This window comes from Myotis myotis, unplaced genomic scaffold, assembly GCF_014108235.1.
Source record: "Myotis myotis isolate mMyoMyo1 unplaced genomic scaffold, mMyoMyo1.p scaffold_m19_p_1, whole genome shotgun sequence".
Classification (NCBI taxonomy): Eukaryota; Metazoa; Chordata; class Mammalia; order Chiroptera; family Vespertilionidae; genus Myotis; species Myotis myotis.
The window spans coordinates 167,655,758-167,676,850 of NW_023416313.1; the positions used below are offsets into that span (position 1 = coordinate 167,655,758).

At 46.9% G+C, this 21,093-nt stretch overlaps 1 protein-coding gene and 1 pseudogene across 1 annotated transcript in view; both read right to left on the minus strand.

Moving 5' to 3' along the window:
- Positions 1-17,039, minus strand: part of USP50 (ubiquitin specific peptidase 50) — a 34,583-nt gene extending 17,544 nt beyond the window's left edge. The window contains exons 1-7 of the mRNA XM_036349880.1: positions 16,987-17,039; positions 15,019-15,086; positions 14,348-14,585; positions 13,661-13,856; positions 8,312-8,521; positions 6,432-6,574; positions 2,205-2,337 (exon numbers count right to left, since the gene is read on the minus strand). Coding sequence (XP_036205773.1) covers positions 2,205-2,337; positions 6,432-6,574; positions 8,312-8,521; positions 13,661-13,856; positions 14,348-14,585; positions 15,019-15,086; positions 16,987-17,039 — 1,041 coding nt within the window. The remainder of the gene's footprint in view (positions 1-2,204; positions 2,338-6,431; positions 6,575-8,311; positions 8,522-13,660; positions 13,857-14,347; positions 14,586-15,018; positions 15,087-16,986) is intronic.
- A 1,898-nt stretch (positions 17,040-18,937) lies between these two features.
- LOC118664558 lies at positions 18,938-19,969 on the minus strand (annotated as a pseudogene).
- Positions 19,970-21,093: the final 1,124 nt, after the last annotated feature.

Below are 21,093 nucleotides of genomic sequence, written 5' to 3' on the forward strand. Positions count from 1 at the left end.
CACTCAGGGCAGGGCCGATGGGGAGGTTATGGTTCTACTCCGTCACACACAGAACAGGGGCCGTGAGGGGGGGGACGGGTTGGGGCGCCGTACCCTGTCACACACAGAGCCGCAGGGCGATCAGGGGGTTGGGGAGCTCCCCCCTATCAGGCACAGAGCAGAGCTGATCAGGGGGTTGGGGCGCCTTCCCCTGTCATGAACAGAGCAGGGCGAATAGGGAGGTTGTGGCCCCGCCCCCTGTCACACACAGAGCCGCAGGGCGATCAGGGGGTTGGGGAGCTCCCCCCTATCAGGCACAGAGCAGGGCTGATAAGGGGGTTGGGGCACCTTCCCCTGTCACGAACAGAGCAGGGCGGATAGGAAGGTTGTGGCCCTGCCCCCTGTCACATACAGAGCCACAGGGCGATCAGGGGGTTTGGGCGCTGCCCCCTGTCACGCTGATCCCGGTGCCAGGAGGCCTCGCAGCTCCGCTGATCCTGGTGCTGGGAGGCATATTACTCTTTTACTATATAGGATAGAGGCCTGGTGCATGGGTGGGGGCTGGCTGGTTTGCCCTGAAGGGTGTCCTGGATCAGGGTAGGGGTCCCCACTGGGGTGCCTGGCCAGCCTGGGTGAGGGGATGATGGCTGTTTGCAGCTGGTCACACACCCTTCAGGGTGGGGGTCCCCACTGGGGTGCCTGGCCAGTCTGGGTGAGGGGCTGAGGGCTGTTTTCAGGCTAGCGGGTGACTGAAGCTCGCAACTGCTCCTTTTTTTCTTTTTTTTTTATTCGGGGCCAGCTTTAGCTCTGACTCCAGCTCTGAGGCCTCAGCTGCTGAAAGCAGGTATCTGGTTTGTTTGGGTTCTATAATCGAAACAGTGTATCAACTCCAGCTCTGAGATCCCGGCTCACTGAAAGCAGGTTTCTGGTGTTTTGTTTAGCTTCTATATTTGTAACTATGTTTCAAACTGCAAGCTCAGAGGCCGGCAAGGCAGGCGGGGAACGTTGGTTTCCTCTGTCACTGAAGCAAGCAAGCCTCATGTTAGTTTCAAGCTGCCTGGCTGTCGGCCGCCATCTTGGCTGGCAGTTGATTTGCACTCAGAGCAGATTAGCCAATGGGAAGGGTAGCGGACATACGCTAATTACCATGTTTCTCTTTTATTAGATAGGGTATACATACATGTGTATATGTGCTCTTAATATATGTATATACTTTATATATATATTATGATCTCAATGTATATATATGCCATATATATGTATGTACACACCCTTTTTTTTTTAAATTTATTGGTTTGAGAGAGAAAGAGAAACATCGATTTGTTGTTCCACTTATTTATGCATTCATTGGTTGACTCCTGTAGTACCCTTACCGGGGATCAAACCTGCAACCTTGGTGTATCAGGACAATACTCTAACCAACTGATCTACCCAGCCATGGCCCACACACCCACTCTTAATATATGATATATAAATTGAAATAATTCTTGACAGACAGATGGTAGGTAGGTAGATAAACATTCCTTCTCTCTACTTACCACTGCACATCCCTTAATATATTGCCATGGCTAATGACTAAACCACATGGTACCCATCTATAGCACAGGCTTTAAAAATAATTGTACGTACGCCATAGAATTGTTGAAATAATTAAATGGGAAAATACGTGTTAAGTACTTAACATAATACCAGGCTCAATACATGATGGCAATTGCTATTATTAACTACTATCTATATAGTAGACAACTTGGTCTGAATATACCCCATGCTTTCTTTCCTTCTGGGAATCCTCAATGATGAGAGTTGACACAGAGCCCAAAGGTGCGTCTGGGGGTTGTAGACCTAGGACTGGATGTATACAGGCAGTGAGTCTGCGACTATTATGTACCTAGTGTTTGGGGCTTTGGCCGTGCAGTGGCTCACAGTTACTCAACATAAAGTTATCGAAACCAACTTCTACTGCCCCCAGAGCACAATCTGCAAATGTTCCTAGATCTGAAACAGCCACTGAGTCGCGGGAAGTGAGGAGGCAGCAACCAGGGCATTTTATTCTTTCACTGCTCTACGGCTCAGGGTCAAAGCAGGGAGTTTCCAGGCTCTATGTTTTGTTTTAAAAAGCAACATATAGGAGAAGTCGGGGAAAGATAGAAGGCGCAGGCATTTAAGCAGATAATTCTACAGTTTTCTTCAAATTTGTGTTTTTTAAATAGTTGTATTTTACTCACCACCACTGCACAGAGATTATATTTAGGATGTTTCCGGAAAACTGGACAAATGTAAGGAGTAAGGTCCAAGTTAGTGAGTGGGTAATGAATATCGGTTCTCAGTTTCCTTTTCATTGTACCCAGAATGTCAAACCTGGAGCGACAATAAATGTGTGAAATGAAAAGTGAGTCTGTGCGGCACTCAGGAATGAAGTCCCCATACCTTGACCAATTCTAAGTACAGTTCAAAGTAATTTCTTAAACAGATTATTTGGTGCAGATGTGTTCACAGAAGTTTTTCATATCTACATATACTTAGGAGCTCTACATCCACAGGCCTTGTCAACACTGAGACTGGAGAGGGCCAAGAGCTCGGGTCAGGACCTGGGACAGTGTGGAGTCAATCCAGGGGGCTCCGGGGAGAAGGAGCCACACTGGCAGCACCTGGAGACTTCACTGCGGAATGGCTGGTGCGTTCACTTTGCCAAGCTGCCTCAGTTTCCCTCTTCTGGATATCAGCACACGTGGTCTTGCCGGTGGCCAGCTTGCCAGCTCTTAGGCTTTAACATCTCTTTAATAGGATAAAATTTTGTGAAACGCTTGCCACATTCTCTATTTGCTATATGGAGCAGCAGTTCCCATCTGAGTCCATCGCAGAATCACCCCGGAGCTCCTTAAAAAATAAGTTAGGTTCATTTTGGAAAAATGGCTGATTTAGGCCTGGGGCGGGGCAATTCCTGGATGAGCCTGAGGTGGGCTATGCCTGAAAGCAAGAAGCCTTGTTTGCAAAAACGAAGGGACCATATGACCCAGCAATCCTATGCCTAGGTATCGTATGAAAAGAAATGAAAACTTATATCCACATGAAAATCCATATGCTAATGTTTATAGCAGCTGTATCCGCATCTGCCTCAAACCGGACACAACCCAAATGTTCATCAACTGGTGAATGTGGTACCTTCATAAAAGTGACTACTACACAGCAATAAAAATACCACACTGCTCCACAACACACCACGAATTCATCTCAGAAACATGGTGCTAAGTAAAAGAAGCCAAACTCAAAAGGCTGCATATAGTATAACACAGGGCATTCTGGAAAAAGCAAAACTATAAGGATAGAAATCAGATCAGAAATTTCCAGGGGCTGAGAGCAGAGAAGGGACTGATTATTAAGGAGCATGAGAAAGCTTTTTGGGGTGACAGAGATAGTCTATATCAGGGGTCCTCAAACTACGGCCCGCAGGCCACATGCAAATACAAATATTGTATTTGTTCCCGTTTTGTTTTTTTACTGCAAAATAAGATATGTGCAGTGTGCATAGGAATTTGTTCATAGTTGTTTTTTTTTTAAACTATAGTCCGGCCTTCCAACGGTCTGAGGGACAGTGAACTGGCCCCCTGTTTTAAAAGTTTGAGGACGCCTGGTCTATATGTTGGCTGATGGTCACATGACTGTGTGCATTTTTAAAAATTCATAGAACTGTGCATCTAACAAGGATGAATTTTGTGCCTGTTATTAGATTTTATTAAAACTAAATGAGCTAACTAATGAGGTAACAAAAGCTTGAAGGGATCTCACTGGCCAATTTTAAACAACTTGAACATCAAGAAGAATGATGATAGTATGGATATGGAACACATAAGGTTTAAGTGTCCGTAGGTCCAGAGTGATACCAATTACAGGGGGAAAACTACAGCTTTAAATGGCGAGATCTTGCAGTCACCACCTTACCTAAGGGATCAAACCTAACAGTACTAATAGTGAGAGAAACTCTTATGGTGTGCCTCCTGATGCAAAGTGATCACCACACAACATCATCTATGCCAAATTCTTCCTAAAAATAAAATACAATAAAAGAAAAATTTAGCCTGGCCCAGCTGGTGTGGCTCAGTGGTTGAGTGTCCACCTAGGAACCAGAAGGTCACAGTTCAATTTCCAGTCAGAGCACATGCCCAGGTTTCGGGCTCAATCCCCAATGTGGCTGCAGGAGGCAGCTGATCAATGATTCTCTCTCATTATTGATGTTTCTATCTCTGTCTCCCTCTCCCTTCCTCTCTGAAATCAATAAAAATAAATTTTTTAAAAATTTAGCCTGAATCTAACCATGAGGAAACAGTTAACTAAATCCAGAGCAAGACACAGTCTAAACCAGTGATGGCAAACCTTTTGAGCTCGGCCTGTCAGCATTTTGAAAAACCCTAACTTAACTCTGGTGCCGTGTCACATATAGAAATTTTTGATATTTGCAACCATGGTAAAACAAAGATTTACATTTTTGATATTTATTTTATACATTTAAATGCCATTTAACAAAGAAAAATCAACCAAAAAAATGAGTTCACGTGTCACCTCTGACACGCGTGTCAGAGGTTCGCCATCGCTGGTCTAAACAATGAGCTCCTCAAAGGCTCAATATAAGAAGAAAAAAAAAGTTTAGATATATAAAAAGGGGGAAAGACTGTTCTAGATTGAAAGAGACAGCCAAATGCAATATAGGACCCTTGATTGGATTCTAGATTTCAAAAAAGTATTAAAAGACATTTTGGGGATGGGAGAAATCAGGATGGACTGTATCGTAGGTGATATAAAATTGTTGTCACATTTCTTAGGCGTGACAATGGCGATTATGCAGGAGAATGCCCTTATTCTCAGGTGACACGGGTGGAGTATCTGAGCATGAAATGCCATGTGCTGCGTCTTACTTCAGATGGTTCAGCTAAGAAAATGGAATGCTGCCCTGACCGGTTTGGCTCAGTGGATAGAGCGTCAGCCTGTGGACTGAAGAGTGTCAGGTTCGATTCCAGTCAAGGGCATGTACCTTGGTTGCAGGCACATCCCCAGTGGGGATTGTGCAGGAGGCAGCTGATCGATGTTTCTCTCTCATCGATGTTTCTGACTCTCTATCCCTCTCCCTTCCTCTCTGTAAAAAATCAATAAAATATATTTTTTAAAAAAAGAAAATGGAGCCGAAACCGGTTTGGCTCAGTGGATAGAGCGTCGGCCTGTGGACTGAAAGGTCCCAGGTTCGATTCCGGTCAAGGGCATGTACCTGGGTTGCGGGCATATCCCCAGTGGGAGATGTGCAGGAGGCAGCTGATCGATTCTCTCTCATCAATGTTTCTAACTCTCTATCTCTCTCCCTTCCTCTCTGTAAAAAATCAATAAAATATATTTTAAAAATTAAAAAAAAAAAAGAAAAAAAAAAAAAGAAAATGGAATGGGGGGAAGGAGGGAAAGAGGAAAGAGACAGAAAAGAGAAAGGAAATGTGGCAAAGTATCACCAACTAATGAACATTTTAGGGCAGATGGGTATTCATGACATAGTTTCAACTTCTTTGTAGATTCGAAAGTTTTAAAATAAAGTTTGGTGGGGGGATATAAAAATTAATATAGAATGCTTAGACTCTGCCTCAGACCTGTGGAATCAGAATTTGTAATGGTGGGGTCAGGGAATTTATTTTTTAAAAGCACTCAAAGTGAATACCAAATGTCCATCTACAGATGAACAGATAAACAAAATCTGGCATACATACAGTGGAATATTACTCAGCCATAAAAAGGAACGAACTTCTGGGACACATGGACGAACCTGGAAAACATGATGCTAAGTGAAATAGGCCAGCAGAAAGGATGAATGTTGTATGATTCCACTTACATGAAGCACCTGAAATAGGCAGAATTAAAGACCCAGAAAGTAGATGAGAGGTTACTTGGGGTGAGGGGATGAGGAATGGGGAGTTATTGCTTAATGAGTGCAGAGTTTCTGCTTGGAGTGATGAAAATGTTTTGGAAATAGTGGTGATTGTTGCACAACATAGATGTAATTAATGCCAACAAAGTATACACTTAAAATGGTCTAAAATGGCAAATTTTATGTTACATATACTAGTATTTTACCACAAAATTTAAAAAATCAGTGTAATATATTGGATACCATTGAATTGTACACTTTAAGCGGGTGTATTGCATGGCATTGAATTCTATCTTGATAAAGCTGTTCAAGAAATATGCTCGCCCTAGCTGGTTTGGCTCAATGGATAGAGCGTCGGCCTGCGGACTGAAGGGTCCCAGGCACATTGCCCGGGTTGCGGGCTCGATCTCCAGTAGGGGGCGTACAGGAGGCAGCCAATCAATGATTCCCCCTCATCTTGGATGTTTCTATCTCTCTCTCCCTCTCCCATCCTCTCTGAAATTAATAAAAATATATCTTTAAAAATATGCTCACAAAATGTCAAAATCCATACCTTTTCAAGTGAAAGATCATTATTCTCGGTGCTTTGGAAATGCTGGCCCTCACAGCTGCTTCTTGCTTAGTTTCACAGCAGGAGCAGTGAAGCTGGTTGTTCCAGGTCAGCGTGTCTTGCTGGAAAAAGCACTGGAGACAGTCCTGTTGGGGTAAAGCAGCTTTGGGTGGCCAGCTGGGCCAACGGTGGCCAGGCTCTGTTCACACTGCAGCCTCCGAAGAGCCTGTGAATAGAGCCCGTGCTGCCTTCCTCAGCGCCAGCATCACAAACTGCACCTGGGAGGGGGGGAGGGGAGGGGAGGAGGGGGGATGGGGGATGGGGGTCACATCTCCCTGCAAAGGAGGTGCTTCCGGCTCACTTCCGTCACTGAAGTGGGCCCACGTGCCCATTGGGATCTAATCTCTGAATCAGCATGTTAACTTCAGAATAATATTGACGGTGAAGTTTCCACTAACCAGTCAGGCAGCTGTTTTACATTATTCGTCTCGTCACAGAAGTGACCTGGTGATTGGACAATGACCACATCTCAGTGTTCTGACCTGGTGATTGGACCATGACCATGTCTTGGGCTTTTGAAGTGACCCATATAAAGCCAGAAGAACAAAGAGAACGAGATCCCATGCCCAGGAGATGTCCTCAGTGTAGCCAGGTACCCTCAGCTCTGTAAACCATTAACCCAAAGGGGAGCAGGACAGATTCTGCTTTCAGTAGACACATCAGCACCTCATTTAGAGTCTCTGGGATTCGTTTCCAGCCATCTGTAGCCATTTGATCTGCGAACAAGTCCCGTTCTGAATTAGTAGGATTCTATTCTCCAATTCTGGTAAATGTGTGTCATCCTGCAAGGAGACGCATTGCTCCCGCCTCCAAACTCCTCCCTGCCTTCTACCACCACACCCGCCGCTACATTAGCTTTTGGTATTATGGTGAAGAAAATTCAAGAAGTAAACTAAGGCACTAGATTCCATTCTATTTTCCCCACACACTTCACAGCTTTTGTCTAAAAATGTAACAGCTTGGCCGAAACCGGTTTGGCTCAGTGGATGGAGCGTCGGCCTGCGGACTGAAGGGTCCCGGGTTCGATTCCGGTCAGGGGCATGTGCCTGGGTTGCAGGCACATCTCCAGTGGGAGATGTGCAGGAGGCAGCTGGTCGATGTTTCTCTCTCATCGATGTTTCTGACTATCTCTCTCCCTTCCTCTCTGTGGAAGGTCAATGGAATATATTTAAAAAAAAAAAAAGTAACAGCTCGCCCTAACTGGTTTGGCTCAGTGGATAGAGCATCAGCTTGGGGAATGAAGGGTCCTGGGTTCGATTCCAGTCAAGGGCACATGCCCGGGGTTGTGGGCTTGATCCCCAGTAGGGGGGTTTGCAGGAGGCAGCCAATCAATGATTCTCTTTCATCATTGATGTTTCTATCTCTCTCTCCCTCTCCCTCCCTCTAAAATCAATAAAAATATATTTAAAAAATATATAAATAAGTAAATAAAATATAAGAGCTCAAGACTGAGTCAGAATCTTTTATATCTAGTTCCCAAAATGGACCTACAGACCTTTGAGATAAGGAAAGGCCAAACATTTTTTGCAGGAAAGTTTAAATTCCTTCTATGTACCACGCCATGACAACAGATCAAATAAACCCCATTTATCTTTTCAATTTTACAACAAGGTTTCTTTACTGAGTACATAGAAATGCAGTAGAAGTCACAGTAACTTTTGTCTGTCACTTTTCTATAAAATGTTATCATCATGGCTTCCTTTTTTTTTTTTTTTAAGTTATAAAGCAGCTCCTTTCTTACTAGAAAATACAGGAAACAGGCCTAAGAGAATCCAGGGCCGGATAGAACCAGACAAGAAAGCAAGCAGGAGCGAGAGCCCTACCTGGAGAGAGCACTTGTATTCGGACGGGATGGGGAGGGGGAGGACTGTGAAGACTTCGTTCCTGTAGGTGCAGTTCTCACACTTGAGGCACATGATGCTGTAGTTGAGCTGCCCTTCAAACAGCCGGGTGACGATGGAGGTCTCGCTGGCAATCGCCTTCCTGCAGCACCTCGGAACAGACCCTGTCTCGCAGGATCTTCTCCGGTGGAACTGCATCAAGGGATGGAAACCAATGACGGGTTATCAAAAAGGTTTTAATAGAATGACTTGCCTTTTTTCTATCAGAACAATACACTGCTGCCAGAAACCATGTTGTGGATTCAGACAATACATAGAGTGAGAACTTCTTAAGAGCATGTAGTACGTGTGAGTTCTGATAACCCAGCCAGTTGCCCCCTCAGTGAAGCTGAGGAATGATACCTTAACCTGGTGACACACACGGCCATGGCTCCAGAAGCTCACAGCCTCACGATAGAGTGACAGAGGGCCGGGGAGGCAGTTTTTCCCGGGAAGAGTTTCTGGGTAAGTTTCAAACTAGCTTTCAGTCATGCAAGATGATCTGGAGATGCAATCAAGGAATTTGTTCTCTCCGCCAGTCCCTTCAGGCTATGCTCCCTAGCTACTTCTCCTTTTGTTAGAAAACACTTTTTATTTTTTAAATTATTTTTATTTCTTTTTAAAATATATATATATTTTATTGATTTTTTACAGAGAGGAAGGGAGAAGGATAGAGAGGTAGAAACATCGATCAGCCGCCTCCTGCTCACTCCCTACTGGGGATGTGCCCACAACCCAGGTACATGCCCTTGACCGGAATCGAACCTGGGACCCTTCAGTCCGCAGGCCGACGCTCTATCCACTGAGCCAAACCGGTCAGGGCTATTTTTTTATTTCTTAATTAATTCTTTTTTCAATTACAGTTTACAGTCAATATTATGTTGTATTAGTTTCAGGGGTACAGTATAATGATCAATTATATACTTTACAGAGTGCTCCACCTCATATTTCCAGTACCCACCTGGCACCACACACAGTTATTACAATACTAGAGGCCTGATGAGCGAAATTTGTGCAAGAATAAGGCTTCCTTCCCCAGGCTGCTGGCACCGGGTTCCCTCCGGCCACCAGCAGGCACCCGGGATCGGGCTTCCCTCGCAGCCCTGGCTTCGTCCGGAAGGACATTCGGTCTAATTAGCATATTACACTTTTATTATTATAGACTAGAGGCCCGGTGCATGAAATTCATGCATGGCGGGGGGAGGTGTCCTTCAGCCCGGCCTGCACCCTCTCCAATCTGGGACCCCTCAAGGAATGTCTGACTGCCGGTTTAGGCCCGATCTCACAATACAGGACTGCTGGCTCCTAACTGCTTGCCTGCCTGCTTGCCTGATTGCCCCTAACTGCTTCTGCCTGCCAGCCTGATCACCCCCTAACCCAGGGGTGGGCAAACTTTTTGACTCGAGGGCCACAATGGGTTCTTAAACTGGACCGGAGGGCCGGAACAAAAGCATGGATGGAGTGTTTGTGTGAACTAATATAAATTCAAAGTAAACATCATTACATAAAAGGGTACGGTCTTTTTTTTTTTTAGTTTTATTCATTTCAAACGGGCTGGATCCGGCCCGCGGGCCGTAGTTTGCCCACGGCTGCCCTAACCACTCCCCTGCTGGCCTGATTGATGCCTAACTGCTCCCCTGCCAGCCCGATTGCCCACAACTGCCCTCCTCTGGTACCTCCAGGCCTCACCACGCGGAGCGGCCACCAGGCCCCACCTCTGTTGTGCGCCGGCCATCTTGTGGTGGCCATCTTTGTGGCAGCCGTCCTGTGACGACATCGTGCACGAGGGCCACCTAGGCTTTTATTAGTATAGATTAGTGACTATATTTCCTATGCTGGACTTCACATCCCATGACTATTTTATAAGTACAAATCTGTACTTCTCAATCCCTTCGGAGTTTTCATTCTGTCCCCCAACCCCCACCTCTCTGGCAACCATCAGTCTGTTCTCTGAATTTATGAGTCTCTTTCTGTTTTGTTTCTTCATTTATATTGTTCTTTAGATCTCACATATAAATGAAGTCACATGGTATTTGTCTTTCTCTGAGTAACTTATTTCACTTAGCATAATACTCTCTAGGTTCATCCATGCTGTCGCAAATGGTAAGATTTCATTACTTTTTATAGCTGAGTAATATTCTACTGTATATACCAGGTGTACTGGTTAATAATGTGGATTTTGTAATCAAAGAAAACACGATAATTTCAAGAGAAACATCAAAAATGCTTTATTCAAAGTAATGTCCATCGCTAGCTACACATTTCCCCCATCTTTAGGTAATTTGTGGATACCGTTCCAATAGAACTTTTCTTGTTTTGAGGCAAACCATTCAGAGACCCAATTTTCCACTTCTTCTAGTTTTGAAGTGCTGCTCAGAAAGTGCATGTGCCATCAATTGAAACAAGTGGTAATCTGAAGGAGCAAGGTCTGGTGAATACAGCAGGTGGGTTAATACTTTCCAGGCAAGATCTTTTAATGTCTTTAACTGGTTTTGAAGTATGTGATGGTGCGTCATCATGAAGCAAAATTACTTTGCTGTGTCTTCTGGCCCATTCTGGTCATTTTACAATCAAGGCGTGGTTCAAATTGATTATTTGTTGTAGGTAGCGATCAGTATTAACTGTTTCACCTGGTTTTAGAAGCTCATAATGCACCATACCGTCCTGATCCCACCAAACGCAGAGCATTGTCTTCTTTCCGAAGTGATTTGGCCTTGTAGTCGATGTTGATGGTTGACCTGGATCAACCCATGATTTTGTGCATTTGGGATTCTCAAAATAAATCCACTTTTCATCGCCAGTTACAATTGGATGCAAAAAAGAGTTTCTTTCATGCCGTTGAAGCACTATTTTTTTTTAATATATTTTATTGATTTTCCACAGAGAAGAAGGGAGAGGGATAGAGAGTTAGAAACATCAATGAGAGAGATCAATCAGCTGCCTCCTGCACACTCCCCAATGGAGATGTGCCTGCAACCAAGGTACATGCCCTTGACAGGAATCGAACCTGGGACCCTTGAGTCCGCAGACCGATGCTCTATCCGCTGAGCCAAACCGGTTCGGCTGAAGCACTATTTTACTGATGACTTTTTGGGTTTCCATTTGTCTTTCGTTCAGTTGATGTGGCACCCATTTTCCTACCTTTAAAATCTTTCCCATTGCTTGTAAATGATCAGAAATTGTTTGCTGAGCAACGTTTAATCTTTGTGCAAATTGTTTTTGAGTTTGACACGCATCTTCATCCAATAATGCTTGTAATTGTTGGTCTTCAAACTTTTTCGGTTGACCTGGACGTTCTTTGTCTTTCACATCGAAATCATCACTTTTAAAGCATTTAAACCAGCATTCACTAGTATCTTGAGATGGAGCTTCCTGAAGTATATGATAACTTTCAGCGGCACTTTTTTTCAAAATAAAGTAATAAATTATAACTTCCCGCAAATGCTCTTTTTTTTTGCACGAAATCTGACGTTTTTAAGCGTAAAAATACCTATGATGTTAACACCTTCAGAAAACCTGACATATGAAGTTTTGAAGCTTACTGTCAATACAACAAAATAGCATACATATAAAATCGCATATATATCAACATATATGTAACTCCATCTATTGAAAAAAATCTACATTATTAACTGATACACCTGGTATGTACCACAGCTTTTTTATCCACTCGTCTATTGACAGGCACTTGGGTTGTTTCCATAGCTTGGCTTTTGAAAATAATGCTGCTATGAACATAGGGGTGCATGTATTCTTTCAAATTAGTGTTTTGGGTTTCTTTGAATAAATTCCCAGAAGTGGAATCCCTAGGTCATAAGGCAGTTCCATTTTAAATTTTGTGAGGTAACTCCCTATTGGTCTCCACAGTGGCTGCACCAGTCTGCATTCCCACCAGCAGTGCACAACGGTTCCCTTTTCTCCACATTCTCACCAATGCTTGTCAGTTTGTTGACTTATTGATGATAGCCATTCTGACAGGTGTGAGATGATATCTCATTGTGGTTTTAATGTGCATTTCTGTGATAATTGGTGACTCTGAGCATCTTTTCATGTGTCTATTGGCCATCTGTATGTCCTCTTTGGAGAAATGTCTATTCCGAGAAAACTTTCTAAAAAGAGCAGATCTTAAATCTCTGAGGCAGCCGGACTAACTGGCCTGGAGCCTGGCTTGACCCTCGCCCACCCTCTGAACAGCACGGCCGGGAGCGCACCCTGACTCGTCAGGGACCCACACACTTGGAAGGCGCATTAGCTCCAGTCAGCTCTACTCTGGAGCTGCGCTTGGGCTGCCTTCTTGGATCACACCTGGTGCCCGGGCCTGCTCCCCCGACAGTGATGCAATTAATGCCTCTAACTCCACGTTTGGTCTTGGGAACCAGAATGCTGTTTGTTTGTGACGGCTGACAGTGAGAACCTAGGTGCTTTTTCTGACCACCACCCTCCCTCTGGCTAGAAAAAGTGCAGCCATGAATACTTTATAAGGAGTTAAACTGAACCATGGAACCGAGGGATGCAGATGAGAAGGACCAATGGCTATGTTGTGATCCTTTATGCTGAGTATTTCCTGGAGCCAGCGATGAGGTAGCTGACACCACAAGGACACCGCCTAACGTCAAGGACACATCTTTGGGGACTGTGGGTCTCCAGTCAAGGCAGAAGGCAGTGAGTCGTGTAAAAAAAAGCAAAACTCATAGTAAGTGGCAACTTCATGGTTTATTAAGTGTCTAACTGACCGAGGGATTCGGGTTGGGCGTGTTTGGCATGAAGATGGAACGTTAGGGTACACAGATCTGTCTGTAATCTAAGACCGAACTTAATAGTTTCTTGGGTTTGTTGTACCCAGGAACACTTATTTTAAGTTGTAAAGTTCTGGATCTTATAACTCAGGAAGAATCATATTTTTTATTAAAAAATGTGATTTTCACTTTTAAAAAGTACTAGTAGGCCATGCAGATGTAATTGGCAAAGGGAACAGAATTAGTGGTTCCCACACCTTTTGATCCCTGGAAATACCAGGTGAGCTTTCCCAGAGCACAGCCCAGACACCCCCCACCCCCCCCCCCCCCCCAGCTCTGGGGCGAGGCCTGGCAGCTGCATCCTGACTCTTCCTGGTGGTTCTGATGACCAGCTAAGTTAGGGAAGCACAGACCACTCAGATGCTGACCTGAAGCCCCCCAGCACCTGTGCTTGGCACGAGCAGCAATACTGACCAAACAGATGAAGGAATGAAAAATGACAGTTGCGGATGGAGCTGAAGGTCTACCCTATGTCAAGGCCATTCATTCTACTGACCTTTTTCAGAGACTCATGAAGCTCGTTCAGGACATAAATCAAGAATTCCTGGGCGTCTTGTTGCGTCTTTTTCATAAACGTCGGGTAGAGGTTGCCAAGAGCTGACCGAAATATTTCTGGCGAGACACAGTCCGAGTCTCCAAGCCACATGTCCGTCATCACGTAGGCAAAAGCGGTGGCGACTTTGCTGCAGTCCCTGGGAGGAAGGGAGCTGCGTGTCTGGGGGCTCTCATGTAAGGGAACACCTCACACTCAAGCATGCGGGCCTCGGACCCCAAACGGAGCTCCCTTCCCTTCCTGGCCGCCCCCCCCCCCCCGCCCCCGCCCCACTGCACTCTCCCTAGCCAGTGGTTCTCAACCTGTGGGTCGTGACCCCTTTGGGGGTCGAACGACCCTTTCACAGAGGTCGCCTAAGACCATCGGAAAACACATATATAATTACATATTGTTTTTGTGTTTAATCACTATGCTTTAATTACGTTCAATTTGTAACAATGAAATTGGGGGCCACCACAACATGAGGAACTGTATTACAGGGTCGCGGCATTGGGAAGGTTGAGAAGCACTGCTAGACTGGTGTCTGGGCGCTGAAGCCCCCACCGGCTGGAACAGGGACCCAGAGGTTCCCTCCCCAGCCCCGCCGGGGGGCGCGGGCAGGGCCGGCTGCAGGGAGCACAGCGGGCTTACTTGTGAAGAGCCGTGATGTACTTTCCGGAGAGAAAGTACTCCACCAGCGGCGAGATGCTGCAGAGACACTGCAGGACGGCGTTCATGTAGCACGTGTTGCCCAGGTTCCGCAGGCCCGTCACGCCCTGCAAGTGCGGCTGGCTCCCGCCCGTGGGCGCCGGGGGGCCGTGGCAGTGGTCTGCACACTCGGCACTGGGCGTCACGGGGAAAGAAAGGAGCGTTTGGAGGGAACAGAAGACTCAACCACAGAGCTTGTATGCACATCTGCACGACCCATGCATGCAGACGTGGGGGTGGTGAGGGCCTGGGGGCGGGGGGCTGGAGGGGGTCAATGGGGGGAAAAGGGAGACCTACGTAATACTTTCAACAATAAAGATTTTTTTTACAAATAATTTAAAAATATGTCTCTTTCAACTTCATGACACAGAATTCTTTTTTTTTTTTAATTTTTATCCTCCCCCTGGGGATATGTTTATTGATTTTAGAGAGGAAGGCAGAGAGAAAAAACATTGATGAGAGAGAGAAACATCCATCGGCTGCCTCCTGCCTCCTGTAGGCCCCGACCAGGGGATGCCACCGTTTGTTGTACAGGACGATGCTCCAATCAACTGAGCCATCCGGCCAGGGCCAGAAGCCTTCTTCACAAGGCTTCCACCAAGCACGTCCCTCACAAGGGCAGAAGTATTCGAGCTTGGAGTCTAAAATTGCATTACTTAGTCCAGAACTCTTTGAACGGCGCCTGCAGCCAAGTAAGCGGAGATGAAGTTTCCTCCTCAAACCAAAGGGGCCAGAGCATAGTGCCCTTTCAGAGCCCTAGAATTGCTTGGCTAAAAACGCAGACTCTCCCTCTAAATAGCAAAGCGTGTCCCTTCTTGTTGGGCAAGACATTTAATTATTAGTAGTAGTAATAATAGTAGATAGTAGTTAATAATAGCAATAGCCATCATGAATTAAGCCTGGCGCTATATTAAATACTTAACATGTATTTTCCCATTTAATTCTAGAAACAGTTCTATGGAGTGTGCATAATTATTTTTAAATCCTGTGTTATAGATGAGGTATTATGTTTCAGTGGTTTAGTCATTGGCCTATGGCAATATATTAAGGGGTGTGCAGTGATATGTAGAGAGAAGGAATGTTTATCTACCTACCTACCCTACCTACCATCTGTCAAGAGTTATCTGGAGTTATATATTATACTAGAGGCTCAGTGCACGAATTTGTGCATGGGTGGGATCTGGCTGGCCCGCCCTGATTGGGGCCCATGGGGCCAGGCTGGTCAGAGGGAGGGGCTGTGGCCAGCCCCCAAAGGGGGAAACCTGATTGGAGGCGGGGGGGTGGGGGTTGGAGGGGAGGGGCCACAGGCGGTTGGCCAGCCACCCCGCCCCTGGTCAAACTCCTGGTGGAGGGGACAATTTGCATATTAGCCTTTTATTATATAGGATATTAATAGTTGGGTGTGTGTACACACATACATATATACATATTGAGAGCATATTATGTACATATACTAAAAGCACATATACACATATGTGCATATTATATATGTATATATAGACATAGACAAACACACACATGGGAAAGAGAGGACAAGTATAGACCTTGTGTGAAAAACAGCTTGGTTTACATCCTGACCTGCCGCTTACCAGTTACAGCAGCGGTTCTCAACCTGTGGGTCGCCAACCTGTGGGTCGCGACCCCTTTGGGGGTTGAACGACCCTTTCACAGGGGTCGCCTAAGACCATCAGAAAACACATGTATAATTACATATTGTTTTTGTGATTAATCACTATGCTTTAATTATGTTCAATTTGTAACAATGAAAATACATCCTGAATATCAGATATTTACCTTACGATTCATAACAGTAGCAAAATTACAGTTATGAAGTAGCAACGAAAATAATTTTGTGGTTGGGGGTCACCACAACATGAGGAACTATTGAAGGGTCGCGGCATTAGGAAGGTTGAGAACCACTGCGTTACAGGATCTGGGACTCATGCCGGTTTCTCATCTATGAGACAGGAGCACTGCCCGCCTCCAAGGCTGGTGGTGAGGATTAGATTAAATGATGCAGGCGTGTGGCACAGACTGCCCAGCGAACAGGAGGTAACCTAAGGTCTTTTTAAAGAAGTGACTGATCTAGGACGTCCCCAACAGGAAGCTCCAGAAGGAAAGCGCTCAGGTGAGTCAGCCGGACCTGCGGGGGGCGGGGACTCGCTGGGCTCCTGGGGAGTCCTCCTCCCTCCACCGTTTCCGTTTGTAAGTTGGCTATTGGCCAGGCAGCCCGGCATCTTTGTCCTTTATGAGTTGTCTTTCCATCTACGGTATTAAGTGGGGTCTCCATTGATGGCCACCTCCCCCCGGCACCACCCTGCGGGTCCGAAAGGGCTCACTGTTACATGGAGGGTCGTTTCACTTCTATTTACCGATGTCACGGGAGGTCTGCGCTGTCGCCCTTCAGGAATACCTACTGCCTACATGTCAAATAGCATCTTCCCTTCCTTCCGGGGGACCTCCAGTGGGTGAGGGCTGGGCGAACCCTCCCTCCCAAAGGCGGCAGGTTCCCCGACTGCGTTAGCGTGGGCTCCCGCCCCCCGCCCCCCCAAGTGAGAAAGCCGCAGTGGACAGAGGCTCACAGGACGTAGTAGATGCCGAAGTCATCGCCGGGGGGAGGCCGCTGCGAAGTCATGTTAGTGAAACCACGTTGGACTTTTCACTGCTATTCAGGAGCCACTTCTAGTCCTTTGAACTTCATTTCTCCGAGCCTGTTATCTTGGCTCTTTTTGTTTGTAATAAACTATATGTCCCTCCCCCCACCTTTCAGTAGCTGCAAACTGGTGTTTATCTGCACGTCAGCTACATTCCAACCTGGATTTTCTATGCATCATAATCCTTGCCATTCACCTTCGATATTCTAACATGTTGCCATGAGATACTGTTACTTGGTTGCTTAAAAACTTTGTAGCCGATTCCATTTCAAAGAATTAACTAAATATATAACATCCATTCCTCCATCACTCAGGTTCTCTTGTATAGGTTTATTGAGCAAGCGCGCACGTACACACACACACGCGCACACACTCACACACGCACACATGCACACACACACGAAGATTTACCCGCCCGGAATCAGTGGACACCATGGAGACGCACGCATCCTCCCTCCAGTGACTCACATTCCAGGACTGGGAGTGGGGGGACCGTTTCTTACCCTGGGGAGGGAGGCAGTTGGATTTTGCCGCTTCCAAAAATGTATAGCAGCACTGAGGTGGACTGGATCATTAATTACAGTGCAAAGGGGGTGCACGCACATGCGTGTGCACACCACACACATACATAATCCCACTAGGGCCCAAAAGGGCAAACATAAAGGGTTTATTATAAAATAGTTTATGAGCTAAGCACACAATGATCTCCTGAGCCTCATGTTCTACATAGAGACCTGTGCTTAAGAAAGCTCTTCAGTCCGCTGGGCTGGCTGAGGTTGAGCGTCCACCCATGACTCAGGAGGTCACGGTTGGATTCCTCATAAGGGCACATGCCGGGTTGGGGCTGGATCCCCAGTAGGGGGTGTGCAATCGATGATTCTCTCTTATCATTGATATTTCTATCTCTCTCCCTCTCCCTTCCTCTTTCTGAAATCAATAAAAATATATTTATTTTTAAAACAAGAAAGTTCTTCAGTAAAGAGGGATTCCACCCTCCTCTCCTCCCCCATCCAGTGCTCTCTCTAGAGGAAAAGGGGTCAGAGAATATACGCAGCCTTGGAGCATGAAAGCAACCTGGCCAGGAAGTGGTCTTGTTAGGATGGGGAGCCCCCAGAGCCCCATCACTGGTACCACCCTGTTCTTCCTTTGTGCTAACTCAGAATCGGTGGGGCAGCGCTTTCCCACCTTTTTCATCTCATGGCGCACATAAACTAAATTACTAAAATTCGGCAGCACACCAAAAATATATTTTGCCCATCTGACAAAATAGGTATCATTTTTTTTTTTTTTTTAACCTGAGAGAATTCTTTTTATTCGAGCAGAGAGGAGCAGAGCGTGCAAGGCTCTGCCTTCTGCCCACAGCTGCTCCGCACAGGCTGCCACCCGATGCCTCAGTCCCAAGGCCGGCTAGTCCAGGGGTCCCTCTTGGGCGGCAGGGGCAGGAGGAACGGGGACATGGGCTGGGGGGGGGGGGCCTACCGAGCATCACTGGCCTCCCTCTCCCCCCCATGCTGAACTGCCGACAGCCAAGATCCAGTCGAGGGGAGACAGGAGGAATGTAAGGTAACCCGCCCTGAAACAACACAGCCGAGAGGAACCCTGGTCTGCAGCCCCAGGCCTGGGAGGAGCCCCATCTCATTGGCGACTTCTCAGAGGGCAGAGCCGGGGAGGTGGGGCCGGGCCGCAGAGAAGACAAGGAAAGGAAGCCCAGAGGAGACAGAGCAGCGTCCCCTCGGGGTGCTGAGCGAAGGAAGGAGTCCCAGGTGCTTCTCACAAGCGGCACTTGTCCATCCAACAGGAAAGTGGCGCGGGAAGCAGGCAGACGCCGGCACACATGCCACCGTCTCTGCACACGTGCATGCCTGTCTGGCCATGCGGCTCACCTCTCCTTCACGTGGTTCTGTGCCCCGGCACCCCCACCGCTGGCCCCCGCCGCTGCACAGCACCTCCGTGAGGTCGTCCATGACGGCTGTCTTTTGGGATCCAGGAGAGTGAACTCCCTGGCGAAGAGGATGAAGTGGATGTAGAGGGTGTTCAAGGGTCCATGCAGCTCGAGCGCCAGGGTCTCCTTGAAGTGGGACGAGTAGATGTGGGCCAGCACGTGGAACAGGTACCTACAGATCTTCTTCACCAGGGACTCGAAGGAGCTGGGGAACACGTCCTCGTCCATCACCAGCTTCTGCACAGAGCTCATGACCAAGTCGACGTCCTGGGGGGCAGTGCACTTGACCTTCTTCCCTGCTCGTCACACCAGTAGATCTGTGCATTGCACACAGCCATGGTGTGGCACGCCTCCCCGTGCAGAGCTCCCAGATCGTGCTGTACTGCGGGTTGACGTGGTGAAGAACGTGGTGGTGTTGCGGGCCAGCCACTCGTTGAGGTCGATCTCCCGGGGCAGCACCACCAGCTCCCTGAACTCGCAGTCGGTGACCCTGGACTTGGCATACTCTGGCTCCAGGTACACCTTCTTCTCCTCGGCCGCACGCTTCTTCCCGTTGGGCTTTGCTTTGGACTTCCTCCGCGCTTTGCTTCTTAGGAGCAGTGCCACCAGTGACTCACGAACATGCCTGAGCACTAGCCTGGAGAGGCCATTACAGGAGCGGCCACAGCCAGCCACTGCCACCATCGTGGTCATCGCACAGGCCTGCACGCTTCCTGTCCACGAGACCCGTCCAATGTCACAGCCCCCGCTCACCAGTCGTCGGTGTGGCCCATCTGTGCTGAGCTAGACCATGTGCACAGGTGTGAGTGAGGCCTGCTGGGCCCACTGGAGGTGCTGTGGGGCTGCCCCCGCATCGGCTAAGAAAGGAGTCTGGCTCTAGGAACACACAGAGCACTGGTGGGCTGGCCCCAGCTGAGGGGACACACCGAGTGCCAAGCGCCAGCCTGCCCCACAGCCCACAGGACGCGGCCCTAGGCACCTGGCTGGCAGGGTCCCACCCTCTGAGGAGCAGAAAATAGGTATTGTTCTGATTCATTCACACCAGATGGCTATTGCTGTGTTGGCTGTTGTCATTTTTTAACTTGACAATCAGAGGGAAGAGGTCAGTGCCCCTGACTAGTCAGGTATTGCATGTTTTACAAATTCTTGCAGCACACCAGTGTGCCTGCCACAGCACGCGGGTTGAAAATTGCTGATATAGGGAGGAGGTAAGAAACAGCCTTCAGGGCCAACCCAACTTGTCTCCTACCAACTCTTCATCAGGTAAAATGAAGGAGGTAGTAAAAACACCTCTTCAAAAATATCAATGTCAGGAACGATAAAGAAGGCTGAAAACTATACCAGATTAAATAAAACAAGACAAATATTATACCCAATCCTGGATGGGATGCTGGATCAGGAAAGTAAAATTGCTGTAAGAGGACATTTTTGGTACAACTGATAAAATCTGCATGTGGGTTATATATGGATAGTTTGTACCAACATTGAATCTTATAAAAGTGTACTGTTTGCAAAAGAGAATATCCTTATTCTTAAGAAATACACCCTGATGGATTTAGGGTCATGACATATGCAACCTGCTCTCCAATGGCTCAGGACACGCACTGACACAGACACGTGTGAGGAGATGGGGGAGTGATTAGCAAGTATGCAGCAAATGCAGCCAACGTCAGCAACTGGTGAGCCCGGGTGAAGGCATCCTGGAGTTCTTCGTGCTGTTCTGCAAGGTTGAAATTATCTCAAACTAAAAAGTTTTTTAAAAAATGAATGAAGCTGATATACTTGTTTAGTGTGGATTTATCTCCAACTATATCACTGGTAAGTCCAAAAGGCAAGATGCCAGAGCGTTTGCCTATAGCATGCACCCCACTGATGTCCCAATGGTTTTGAGAACATATAGGTCTGATCAGGCTGCACAAAGACATTGGGAATTCTTTCTTTGACACCCGGATAAGGGATCCTGGCAACTAGAGGCACCGACTCTTGCAGCTGTTTGATACTCGGTATTTGTGGTCTATTCCAGGAGCTGTTTCTTTTTTTTAAAAATATATATTTTATTGATTTTTTTACAGAGAGGAAGGGAAAGAGAGAGA